General features: G+C 46.3%; 1 protein-coding gene across 7 annotated transcripts in view; it reads right to left on the reverse strand.

The window, feature by feature from the left end:
* The window catches only part of PLEKHG5 (pleckstrin homology and RhoGEF domain containing G5), a 189,548-nt gene that overhangs the window by 60,823 nt on the left and 114,072 nt on the right, over window positions 1-14,653 (reverse strand). For all 7 annotated transcript variants that reach the window (XM_069948999.1, XM_069949000.1, XM_069949001.1 and 4 more), the window contains 2 exons: window positions 5,686-5,777; window positions 317-453 (listed from right to left, as the gene is read on the reverse strand). In XM_069948999.1, coding sequence (XP_069805100.1) covers window positions 317-453; window positions 5,686-5,777 — 229 coding nt within the window. The remainder of the gene's footprint in view (window positions 1-316; window positions 454-5,685; window positions 5,778-14,653) is intronic.

Here is a 14,653-nt window from a genome sequence, read left to right on the forward strand (position 1 = left end):
AGAAGCCCTGCAAGGTAATGTATGCTGCAAGGGCTGCAAGGACATTGGTAACAATGTCCCTGCAGCCCTCGCTTAATGATCATCGGGGCCGTGGAATAGGCCCAGTAAACGAGCGGGGATCTAGCAGATCGGCACTCGTTTACACCGTTGCTCGGCCCGTGGAATAGGGCCCTGAAGATGACGAAGTGTAATAATCCCCTCACTGGTGGGCTAAAGAGCCACTGAGAGGCCTGAAGACGTCCCAGAAGGAATGACACAGGAGGCCACATCCAGGTTACAGGGCCGCTCCCCTGTGTCACCAGGTGGGGTCTCTTACCTTTCACCTTCAGGTAATGTCCTCCGAATCTGTAGGCCTCAAAGTTCAGGGACAAAGGAGTGTTGGACTGATCCAGAAAGATGTCCACCTTACTCAGCTCAATGCCTTTTCTTTCAAAAGCCGGAATTAGGACTTCTCTAGAAGAAAGGGAATCAGCCATGTTATAGGAGAAAGAAAACTGTCTATCTATCTGTCTATCTATCTATCTCCTATCTATCTATCTATCTATCTATCTATCTATCTATCTATCTATCTATCTATCTATCTATCTATCTCCTATCTATCTATCTATCTATCTCCTATCTATCTATCTCCTATCTATCTATCTATCTATCTATCTATCTCCTATCTATCTATCTATCTATCTATCTATCTATCTCCTATCTATCTATCTATCTATCTATCTCCTATCTATCTATCTATCTATCTATCTATCTATCTATCTATCTATCTATCTCCTATCTATCTATCTATCTATCTATCTATCTATCTATCTCCTATCTATCTATCTATCTATCTATCTATCTATCTCCTATCTATCTATCTATCTATCTATCTATCTCCTATCTATCTATCTATCTATCTATCTCCTATCTATCTATCTATCTATCTATCTATCTCCTATCTATCTATCTATCTATCTATCTATCTATCTCCTATCAATCTATCTATCTATCTCCTATCTATCTCCTATCTATCTATCTATCTATCTATCTATCTATCTATCTATCTATCTCCTATCTGTCTATCTATCTATCTATCTATCTATCTCCTATCTATCTCCTATCTATCTATCTATCTATCTATCTATCTATCTATCTATCTATCTATCTCCTATCTATCTATCTCCTATCTATCTATCTATCTATCTATCTCCTATCTATCTATCTATCTATCTCCTATCTATCTATCTCCTATCTATCTATCTATCTATCTATCTATCTATCTATCTATCTCCTATCTATCTATCTATCTATCTCCTATCTATCTATCTATCTATCTATCTATCTATCTATCTATCTATCTATCTATCTATCTCCTATCTATCTATCTATCTCCTATCTATCTATCTCCTATCTATCTATCTCCTATCTATCTATCTATCTATCTATCTCCTATCTATCTATCTATCTATCTATCTATTTATCTATCTATCTCAATGACTCTCTAATGGTGCACTTTTTAAAACTTCATCTTCGCAAATAACATTATGTAAACCAGTGCTTCTCAAGCTTTTAGTCCTAGGGCCTCGCCAGGCGATCCATGTTAATTTGGGGGCATCACCAACAAGCACGACGTGGGGCCAGGTATCCCCATGTAGTTGACATTATATCTCAGAGCAGCGCCAAATCAGCACTATAGTGCAAAACAACTACTGCTCCACCTGTATAACACAACACCACACTGCACCAATACATACTGCTCCCCCTGTATAATCCAACACCACACTGCACCAATACATACTGCTCCCCCTGTATAATCCAACACCACACTTCACTAATACATACTGCTTCATCTGTATAACCCAACACCACACTGCACCAATACATACTGCTCCCCCTGTATAACCCAACACCACACTGCACCAATACATACTGCTCCACCTGTATAATCCAACACCACACTTCACTAATACATACTGCTTCATCTGTATAACCCAACACCACACTTCACTAATACATACTGCTTCATCTGTATAACCCAACACCACACTTCACCAATACATACTGCTCCACCTGTATAAACTAACACCACACTGCATGATGACATACTGCTCCACCTGTATAATCCAACACCACACTGCACCCTCCCCCCCCCCCCCCCCCCCACACACACACCACTTATACATTACCCTAAAGGAGGTTCTTCAGCAGCCACCCTCCACTCCTTCTTCTGTCATACTGCCCTTTAGGTCAAGGACCTAGGAGATCATGGTCATGTTACCATGACATCATTACAGGTTGTTAACCTGCTGTTAGTACGGAGCCTACACTGATGATGCAGGGCTGTCATTATCAGTGTAGTCTCTGCTCTGGAGCCCCTGCTGTGTCCTAATGTCAGGCACAGGCAGGGACCCCGCAGCTTACCAGTGACCAGCACCTCAACAGTGACCAGGACCCCACCAGTGACCAGAGCCTCACCAGTGACTAGCACCTCAACAGTGACCAGGACCCCACCAGTGACCAGAGCCTCACCAGTGCCCAGAGCCTCACCAGTGACCAGAGCCTCACCAGTGACCAGAGCCTCACCAGTGACCAGCACCCCACCAGTGACCAGAGCCTCACCAGTGACCACCATCTCACCACTGACCACCACCTCACCACTGACCAGAGCCTCAACAGTGACCAGAGCCTCACCAGTGACCAGAGCCTCACCAGTGACCAGCACCCCACCAGTGACCAGAGCCTCACCAGTGACCAGAGCCTCACCAGTGACCAGCACCTCACCACTTAACCAGTGACCACCGCCTAACTAGTGACCAGCGCCTCACCACCTAACCAGTGACCACCACCTCACCAGTGACCAGCGCCTCATCAGTGACCACCATCTCACCACTGACCACCACCTCACCACTGACCAGAGCCTCAACAGTGACCAGAGCCTCACCAGTGACCAGAGCCTCACCAGTGACCAGCACCCCACCAGTGACCAGAGCCTCACCAGTGACCAGCACCCCACCAGTGACCAGAGCCTCACCAGTGACCAGAGCCTCACCAGTGACCAGAGCCTCACCAGTGACCAGCACCCCACCAGTGACCAGAGCCTCACCAGTGACCAGAGCCTCACCAGTGACCAGACCCTCACCAGTGACCACCACCTCACCAGTGACCACCACCTCACCAGTGACCACCACCTCACCACTGACCAGACCCTCACCAGTGACCACCACTTCACCAGTGACCACCACCTCACCACTGACCTCCACCTCACGAGTGACCACCACCTCACCAGTGACCAGACCCTCACCAGTGACCAGACCCTCACCAGTGACCACCACCTCACCACTGACCTCCACCTCACCAGTGACCACCACCTCACCACTGACCTCCACCTCACCAGTGACCACCACCTCACCACTGACCTCCACCTCACCACTGACCTCCACCTCACCACTGACCTCCACCTCACCACTGACCTCCACCTCACCACTGACCTCCACCTCACCACTGACCTCCACCTCACCACTGACCAGACCCTCACCAGTGACCATCACCTCACCAGTGACCAGACCCTCACCAGTGACCACCACCTCACCAGTGACCACCACCTCACCACTGACCAGACCCTCACCAGTGACCACTACCTCACCAGTGACCAGACCCTCACCAGTGACCACCACCTCACCACTGACCTCCACCTCACCAGTGACCACCACCTCACCACTGACCTCCACCTCACCAGTGACCACCACCTCACCACTGACCTCCACCTCACCACTGACCTCCACCTCACCACTGTCCATCACCTCACCAGTGACCAGACCCTCACCAGTGACCACCACCTCACCAGTGACCAGACCCTCACCAGTGACCATCACCTCACCAGTGACCAGACCCTCACCAGTGACCACCACCTCACCAGTGACCACCACCTCACCACTGACCAGACCCTCACCAGTGACCACTACCTCACCAGTGACCAGACCCTCACCAGTGACCACCACCTCACCACTGACCTCCACCTCACCAGTGACCACCACCTCACCACTGACCTCCACCTCACCAGTGACCACCACCTCACCACTGACCTCCACCTCACCACTGACCTCCACCTCACCACTGACCTCCACCTCACCACTGACCATCACCTCACCAGTGACCAGACCCTCACCAGTGACCACCACCTCACCAGTGACCAGACCCTCACCAGTGACCAGACCCTCACCAGTGACCAGACCCTCACCAGTGACCAGACCCTCACCAGTGACCAGACCCTCACCAGTGACCAGACCCTCACCAGTGACCAGACCCTCACCAGTGACCAGACCCTCACCAGTGACCAACGGTTTGAGAAGCGCTGATGTAAACTAATAAATGACTTATTTTTAATCTGAAGTTAATTTATAAACTACAATAATCCCTATTTCCTGCCCCGGTTGTTGTTCTCAGGTCCTTGTTTTATCTGTCAGTCCTCAGGTATCATGTGATTACATTTGAAGTTGTCTCCACAGAATATTCTCCTAATATCTTCCTGACCTTTCCATCACATTCCTGGGTTAAGGTCAATAAAGGCCCAAACTGTACCCATACATACTGTACATACTGTACCCATACATACTGTACTCATACATACTGTACCCATACATACCGTACCCATACATACTGTACATACTGTACCCATACATACTGTACTCATACATACCGTACCCATACATACTGTACATACTGTACCCATACATACTGTAACCATACATACTGTACCCATACATACTGTACCCATACATACTGTACATACTGTACCCATACATACTGTACATGCTGTACCCATACATACTGTACATACTGTAACCATACATACTGTACCCATACATACCATAACCATACATACTGTACCCATACATACTGTACCCATACATACTGTACCCATACATACCATAATAACCATACACACTGTTCCCATACATACTGTACCCATACATACTGTACCCATACATACCATAACCATACATACTGTACCCATACATACTGTACCCATACATACTGTACATAATGTAACCATACATACTGTACCCATACATACTGTACATACTGTACCCATACATACTGTACCCATACATACTGTACATACTTTACCCATACATACTGTACCCATACATACTGTACATACTGTAACCATACATACTGTACCCATACATACTGTACATACTGTACCCATACATACCGTACCCATACATACTGTACTCATACATACTGTACTCATACATACCGTACCCATACATACTGTACATACTGTAACCATACATACTGTACCCATACATACTGTACCAATACATACTGTACATACTGTAACCATACATACTGTACCCATACATACTGTACCCATACATACTGTACATACTGTACCCATACATACTGTACCAATACATACTGTACATACTGTAACCATACATACTGTACCCATACATACTGTACTCATACATACCGTACCCATACATACTGTACATACTGTAACCATGCATACTGTAACCCAGCCGCAGCCACTGTGTGCACCAATCTCATCCTGCAGCCCAGGGTGTGTATACAATAAGTGCGACATGTTGTGACCCTTTATAGTGCTGATCAATGGGGTCTGGCTAATGGACCCCCAGCATGCACTGACTACTCCTATACATATTATGGACATATAGACCCTGAGAAGGAAGGTGTTACCCCAGGGATTTCTTCTTCATGGCCGGTACAATCTCCGTCTCTATATCCACATTCAGGTCAAACTTTAATGTGAAGCATTCCTTACTGGGGTCCTGCAGACAGAAAGAAGATACAGTCACTATATATATATTGTAATAAGGACTAACAGCCAATATGACTGCCACCGGGTGACATATACATTCTATATACCATCACAGGTGACGTATACATTCTATATATCACTAGGTGACGTGTACACTATATATATCACTAGGTGACGTGTATACATTCTATATATCACTAGGTGACGTGTATACATTCTATATACCACTAGGTGATGTGTATACACTCTATATATCACTAGGTGACGTGTACATTCTATATACCACTAGGTGACGTGTATACACTCTATATACCACTAGGTGACATGTATACATTCTATATATCACTAGGTGACGTGTACACTATATATATCACTAGGTGACGTGTATACATTCTATATACCACTAGGTGACGTGTATACACTCTATATACCACTAGGTGACGTGTATACACTCTATATACCACTAGGTGACGTGTATACATACTATATATCACTAGGGGTCGTGTATACATTCTATATACCACTAGGTGACGTGTATACATTCTATATATCACTAGGTGACGTGTATACACTCTATATATCACTAGGTGACGTGTATACACTCTATATATCACTAGGTGACGTGTATACACTATATATACCACTAGGTGACGTGTATACACTCTATATATCACTAGGTGACGTGTATACATACTATATATCACTAGGGGTCGTGTATACATTCTATATACCACTAGGTGACGTGTATACATTCTATATATCACTAGGTGACGTGTATACACTCTATATACCACTAGGTGACGTGTATACATTCCATATACCACTAGGTGACGTGTATACACTCTATATACCACTAGGTGACGTGTATACATTCCATATACCACTAGGTGACGTGTATACACTCTATATCACTAGGGGTCGTGTATACATTCTATATACCACTAGGTGACGTGTATACACTCTATATACCACTAGGTGACGTGTATACACTCTATATACCACTAGGTGACGTGTATACACTCTATATATCACTAGGTGACGTGTATACACTCTATATACCACTAGGTGATGTGTCTACACTCTATATACCACTAGGTGACGTGTATACACTCTATATACCACTAGGTGATGTGTACACTCTATATACCACTAGGTGACGTACATACACTCTATATATCACTAGGGGTCGTGTATACACTCTATATACCACTAGGTGACGTGTATACACTCTATATACCACTAGGTGATGTGTACACTCTATATACCACTAGGTGACGTACATACACTCTATATATCACTAGGGGTCGTGTATACACTCTATATACCACTAGGTGACGTGTATACACTCTATATACCACTAGGTGATGTGTCTACACTCTATATACCACTAGGTGACGTGTATACACTCTATGTACCACTAAGTGACGTGTATACACTCTATATACCACTAGGTGACGTGTATACACTCTATATATCACTAGGTGACGTGTATACATACTATATATCACTAGGGGTCGTGTATACATTCTATATACCACTAGGTGACGTGTATACATTCTATATATCACTAGGTGACGTGTATACACTCTATATACCACTAGGTGACGTGTATACATTCCATATACCACTAGGTGACGTGTATACACTCTATATACCACTAGGTGACGTGTATACACTCTATATACCACTAGGTGACGTGTATACACTCTATATATCACTAGGTGACGTGTATACACTCTATATACCACTAGGTGACGTACATACACTCTATATATCACTAGGGGTCGTGTATACACTCTATATACCACTAGGTGATGTGTCTACACTCTATATACCACTAGGTGACGTGTATACACTCTATATACCACTAGGTGACGTGTATACACTCTATATACCACTAGGTGATGTGTCTACACTCTATATACCACTAGGTGACGTGTATACACTCTATATACCACTAGGTGATGTGTCTACACTCTATATACCACTAGGTGACGTACATACACTCTATATACCACTAGGTGATGTGTCTACACTCTATATACCACTAGGCGACGTGTATACATTCTATACACATGGCTATATATGGGACCTACATAACAATACCAGCTGCATTTACAGATGGGTGGACATCCTTATGTATGTGACACAATTACAATGTATGATGTCACTGCGCACAATGACACGTGATGGGGGGGGGGCAGATCAGGAGACTAGAAGACACAATGATGAACGCCCCATTGCCCTATAACAGGAACGCCGCAGACTAAACAATGGACGTCGCTGTCCTGTAAAGTCTCTTCCCTTCTGCTATAGGGCGACCTATACATCGGGAGAGGAAGCGGCAGGAAACTAACTATAGCATAAGATGATGTCACAGGTCAGCCGCCATAGTCTTCCTCTCCTCCTAAAATAGCAAACCCAAATAATAGGGAGAGGAGGGGGGCAGGTCCTGAGGGTATCAGAAGCCCCTCTGCCACATGGGCAAGCAATGCTATCACTGACACCCAGATACAGATATCTCATTAGAAAGGGGTAGTTCCCTCCCAAAAAATTCTTTCAAATCAACTGGTGCCAGAAAGTGCCAAAGATTTGTAATTTACTTCTATGTAAAAATCTACAGTCTTCCAGTACTTATCAGTTGCTGTATGTCCTGCAGGAAGTGGTGTATTCTCTCCAGTGTGACACAGTGCTCTCTGCTGCCACCTGCTGTCCATGTCAGGAACTGTCCAGAGCAGCAGCAAATCCCCATAGAAAACCTCTGCTGCTCTGGACAGTTCCCGACATGGACAGAGGTGGCAGCAGAGAGCACTGTGTCAGACTGGAAGGAATACACCACTTCCTGCAGGGCATAGTTGCACCCTAATGTTCTAAGCTCAGTGGACCCCTATACTATCCATAGGACATAATATACACGGTATAACTAGAGTAGGTTCTGTAAGACAGGTGGACGGGGAGGGGTCTAATAGGTGTTGATGTCATCCTGTAGTTCACAGGAAGTCAGCTGACCCAGGACACACCACTTCCTGTGAAACCTTAAACACTGTAATTTTCTGTAGGTCAGGCTGGTGATCACATGACCCAGATACAGTAATAAATCACCTGGTTGCAGCTGAGCTGAAATGAAGCAGATGGCACCGTATGACTAGTGAGAGGGAGCGCGATATTTTATTTAATCAGCCTCTGACCTGGTTGCTATGGTAACTGCTCCAGGATTGATACATCTCCCCCTGACTTGGCTGGCTGCTGTTGTTCTATGTTATCAGCCATTTGTAGATGCTCCGGGTATATGTGTGACTGATGGCAGCCACTGGTCGTATAAGGCTGCCTGTTATATATGGGATAATGGATGCGGCTGCAGATAAACCTGAGGGACAAAGCCTTGAATTTGCTTTCAGCCACTTCCTTAGTTGATGTTTAGTTACTTGGTAGTCATGGCAACTCGAGATCAGGGTTTCCGCTCAAGCTTCCCTTCCTCCTCTTCCTCATTGCTCTTTGAGTCTGAACTTGGCTCCGGGCCGGTCATTATAGCCGACATCTCCCAAAGGTTTCCTGTGCTCATGTCATGCCACCACCTCTCACCTCACCCCCCGTCAGCCATGCCACCACCTCTCCCCTCACCCTCCGTGCCATCACCTCACCCCCCTGTCAGCCATGCCACCACCTCTCCCCTCACCCCCCGTCAGCCATGCCACCACCTCTCCCCTCACCCTCCGTGCCATCACCTCACCCCCCTGTCAGCCATGCCACCACCTCTCCCCTCACCCTCCGTGCCATCACCTCACCCCCCTGTCAGCCATGCCACCACCTCTCCCCTCACCCTCCGTGCCATCACCTCACCCCCCTGTCAGCCATGCCACCACCTCTCCCCTCACCCTCCGTGCCATCACCTCACCCCCCTGTCAGCCATGCCACCACCTCTCCCCTCACCCTCCGTGCCATCACCTCACCCCCCTGTCAGCCATGCCACCACCTCTCCCCTCACCCCCCGTCAGCCATGCCACCACCTCTCCCCTCACCCTCCGTGCCATCACCTCACCCCCCTGTCAGCCATGCCACCACCTCTCCCCTCACCCTCCGTGCCATCACCTCACCCCCCTGTCAGCCATGCCACCACCTCTCCCCTCACCCTCCGTGCCATCACCTCACACCCCTGTTAGCCATGCCACCACCTCTCCCCTCACCCTCCGTGCCATCACCTCACCCCCCCCCGTCAGCCATGCCACCACCTCACCTCACCCCCGGTCCGCCAAGCCACCACCTCTCCCCTCACCCTCCGTGCCATCACCTCACCCCCCTGTCAGCCATGCCACCACCTCACCTCACCCCCCGTCAGCCATGCCACCACCTCCCCTCACCCCCCGTCAGCCATGCCACCACCTCTCCCCTCACCCTCCGTGCCATCACCTCACCCCCCTGTCAGCCATGCCACCACCTCACCTCACCCCCCGTCAGCCATGCCACCAACTCACCACCCACCTGCCTAGCCACACCTAACACTTCTGCTAGCAATGCCGCCACCTCGCCAACCACCCCCGCCATGCCACCACCTCACCTTCCCATTATGCCATCAGCTCACCCCACGCCTGCCATGCCACCACCTGGCAAAACCCCTGTATGGGCAGGAGTGTAGCTATAGAGGTGTAATCCTCAATCTGTGACCCTTCAACTGTTGCAAAACTACAACTCCCGTCATGCCCTGACAGCTGAAAGGCTGCCGGATGTTGCCTACTGCCATACAGAGCACAGGGTTGGCGGTCACACCCCAGGCATGATGGGAGCTGTAGTTCTGTAACAGCTTGAGGGCTGCAGGTTGTTGGGCACCGCCATACAGAGCACAGGGTTGGCGGTCACACCCCAGGCATGATGGGAGCTATAGTTCCGTAACAGCTGGAGGGCTGCAGGTTGTTGGGCACTGCCATACAGAGCACAGGGTTGGCAGTCACACCCCAGGCATGATGGGAGCTATAGTTCCATAACAGCTGGAGGGCTGCAGGTTGTTGGGCACCGCCATACAGAGCACAGGGTTGGCAGTCACACCCCAGCCCCGGTTATTTTTACTCTGTTACATTGTATTCTGGATATGCAAATCATCACAAATCAGTCCCATCTCTATGAGGAAGTAATACGGCCGTCGCTCCCGTGCAGTAATACGGCCATTAGGATGAAACACTGATATTACTGGGATCGTCCTGCCAGACAGATGTTGTGATGGAGAGGAGTTCAGCTCTGGCAGCCGCTCAGAGCTTCATCCATATCCATCAAACCTCCGGAGGACGCCAAGGGAAATATTACCTTTAGCTCATGTACAGTAATCTCCGTCAATCACCAGGAGAGAGGGACAAGGAAGTCCTCCTTAAAGGGGGTTTCCAGGAGTCTAACATCTCCGATCTGACCTTACCAGCTGGAGCAGAACTTTCCTGGACTAAACGCTACCAAGAAATGGCAAATGTCTAAGTGTCTGAATGTCTAAGTATACGGGCTCAGTGCTCCTGGGAGCTTTTCAATCCTGACTCACAGAGACACCTCAAAGGTTTTGATTGGTCAGGATCTGGGTGCTCAGACCCCCAATCATTGGTAGCAGCAGCTGGGAGAAGCACATCACTGAGCGCTTCTCTCCCTGTCTCTCTCCCAAAGCTTACAAATTGGTGATCATGTAATAAGGGTTACAGTTCTACACTTGATTTCTATGACCTGTCCAGTGATTGTATGAGACAAGGATAGAGGATCTTCTGTTTTCTGGAAACAGCGCCACACTCATCCAAGGGCAACTCACTGCCATTAACTTAAATGTGAGCCGTAACAACAGATGCTGCCATAAACCAATGAGTAATGCAGATAGATAGATAGATAGATAGATAGATAGGAGATAGATAGAAAGATAGATAGATAGATAGATAGGAGATAGATAGGAGATAGATAGGAGATAGATAGATAGATAGGAGATAGATAGATAGATAGGAGATAGATAGGAGATAGATAGGAGATAGATAGGAGATAGATAGATAGATAGATAGATAGATAGGAGATAGATAGATGGATAGATAGATAGGAGATAGATAGATAGATAGATAGATAGATAGGAGAAAGATAGATAGATAGATAGATAGATAGATAGATAGATAGATAGATAGATAGATAGATAGAAGATAGATAGATAGATAGATAGATAGGAGATAGATAGGAGATAGATAGATAGATAGGAGATAGATAGATAGATAGATAGATAGATAGATAGATAGATAGATAGATAGATAGATAGGAGATAGATAGATGGATAGATAGGAGATAGATAGATAGATAGATAGAAGATAGATAGAAGATAGATAGATAGATAGATAGATAGATAGATAGATAGATAGATAGATAGGAGATAGATAGGAGATAGATAGATAGGAGATAGATAGATAGATAGGAGATAGATAGATAGGAGATAGATAGGAGATAGATAGGAGATAGATAGGAGATAGATAGGAGATAGATAGGAGATAGATAGGAGATAGATAGGAGATAGATAGGAGATAGATAGGAGATAGATAGGAGATAGATAGGAGATAGATAGGAGATAGATAGGAGATAGATAGGAGATAGATAGGAGATAGATAGATAGATAGATAGGAGATAGATAGATAGATAGATAGATAGATAGATAGATAGATAGATAGATAGGAGATAGATAGATAGATAGATAGGAGATAGATAGATAGATAGGAGATAGATAGATAGATAGATAGGAGATAGATAGGAGATAGATAGATAGGAGATAGATAGGAGATAGGTAGATAGATAGATAGGAGATAGATAGATAGATAGATAGATAGATAGATAGGAGATAGATAGATAGATAGATAGATAGATAGGAGATAGATAGATAGATAGGAGATAGATAGATAGATAGATAGGAGATAGATAGGAGATAGATAGGAGATAGATAGATAGATAGATAGATAGATAGATAGATAGGAGATAGGTAGATAGATAGATAGATAGATAGATGTTGTTACATAGACAGTTATGGACATGCCTGGTATATACTGTATAGTCTGGTGAGGATGAGTATATACTGTATGTTCTTTCATATAATTATATAGCCTCTGTAGGGAGACTAGCAGTCCCAGCATGCCCTATAGGCAGGCAGCTGTGCGGACATGTTGGGTGTTGCAGTTTCTCAATAGGTGAGAAACCACTGAGGAAACCACACCTCAACACAAAGGGTGAGCAACTATGACCTCATGGTGTGATGTCATACGATGTCATACCGCCACATGGGGCACACAGTGATCACTCCTGTCTATGTGATGCACGGAGGCGCCTGCTGCAGCTGCATGATATCCCGTCAGAACAATAAGAAATGTTCATAATGTATCGGTGTTGCCTAGCAACCAATCAGATCCCAGCCATCAGGACAAGGTTAGAAATGGGACAAGCGAACTCATTGGTTACCATAGGCAACACGTCTCTAACATCAGGGTCAATGGATTTCTATTTATATGGGGGAAGTATCTTGGGGGGACGTCATTCTGAATAATAATATCCACTATATGCAAATTATTCTCAGTCATATAGGTCGGGCTGCTCTTATCATACCGTTAGTAGGACGTTTCCACAAAAATTTGGACGACATTAGTACCTGAGCGCTGCCCTCATGCTATACTAGTGACTAGTGCCAGGCAGCGGACAGAAAGCCTCCCTTACACCACGCTACATAATAATTCTCGGAAATCCTATCCAAAAAGAAGAATGTATACTCACCTACCTGGGTCCCCCACTGCTTTCCCGGTCATGTTTTGCACTTCCCCGCTCATCACTCTGCTTGCTACTTCCCGGACAGACTCATATCACTAGTAATGGCTCATTCAGCCAATCACTGACTGCAACAGTGTCCCGCCTCAGCTGAAAGGCCAATCATGGATGAAGCAAGTAGAATGAAGTGTGTGGAGCCAGAAGATGGTGGACCCAGGTAGGTTAGTATGTATTTTTTATAGCGGTCTCAGTGCTGTATAAAAATGTTATATATCCAGAATACCCAAGTCTAGAGAGAAGGTCTCTGTGCAGCCATGGTTGCCCAGAGGTCTCCACCACTTGGGGTTTTTCCTTTTCTGAGCACCAGTGGATGACTCCTGGTAAGTCTGGGGTTGTCCATGTCAATGTCAAGTTAATAATTGTGTGAATAAGAAAATATTTTCCTGAAAGTTTGAGGAAATTTAGCACTGAATATCACCTTTGCTGCCCCTATTGCCATATCAACTTAAAGGGAAGGTCAAGCCATAAGGCTGTGACCGCTCATCCTCATATGCTGACTGGGGGGAGATGGAATAAGGGTAAGACACATGGTCATACACCTTTAACAGCTAACAGGTATTCCTCCCACCTCCTAAACACATGCACGTCCGGCTCAGATGAGTGTGCACGTGTTCTCAATGGAGGAAGGGGAGTGAGTCACTTCCAATTACCTCTGGCAGCAGCTTATCTCCAGGTAATATCTTCTACATGGGGGAGTGGGGACCCTGTACACATCACACAGCTGGTCCTGCTAATGTATATGGGGTCCTTTATATAGTTCTATCCAGTATATGCATCCTCTGTGAGCTCAGTACATCAGCACTACCTCTGTTTGTTACACTGTGTCAGTATGGCGTCCAGGCTGGTCCTCACATACCCGTCCTGTCTGCTGACACTGTCTGGAGGAGCTGGACTGGAGGTGACTGTGGTTGGTGTCAGTTCCAGTGCAGCGTGGGTTGGAGGTGTGGGGAGGCTCGGGGTTACATGTGGGTGCAGGTGTGGTCAGGAGCAGACATGTGGGTGGAGAGGATGTATCCTGTGTCTGATATATCAGGGGATAGTCCCAGCACCATGTCCCGTCACCAGCCTACTACAACAAACACC

Source organism: Dendropsophus ebraccatus, chromosome 12 (assembly GCF_027789765.1).
Source record: "Dendropsophus ebraccatus isolate aDenEbr1 chromosome 12, aDenEbr1.pat, whole genome shotgun sequence".
NCBI classification, from domain to species: domain Eukaryota; kingdom Metazoa; phylum Chordata; class Amphibia; order Anura; family Hylidae; genus Dendropsophus; species Dendropsophus ebraccatus.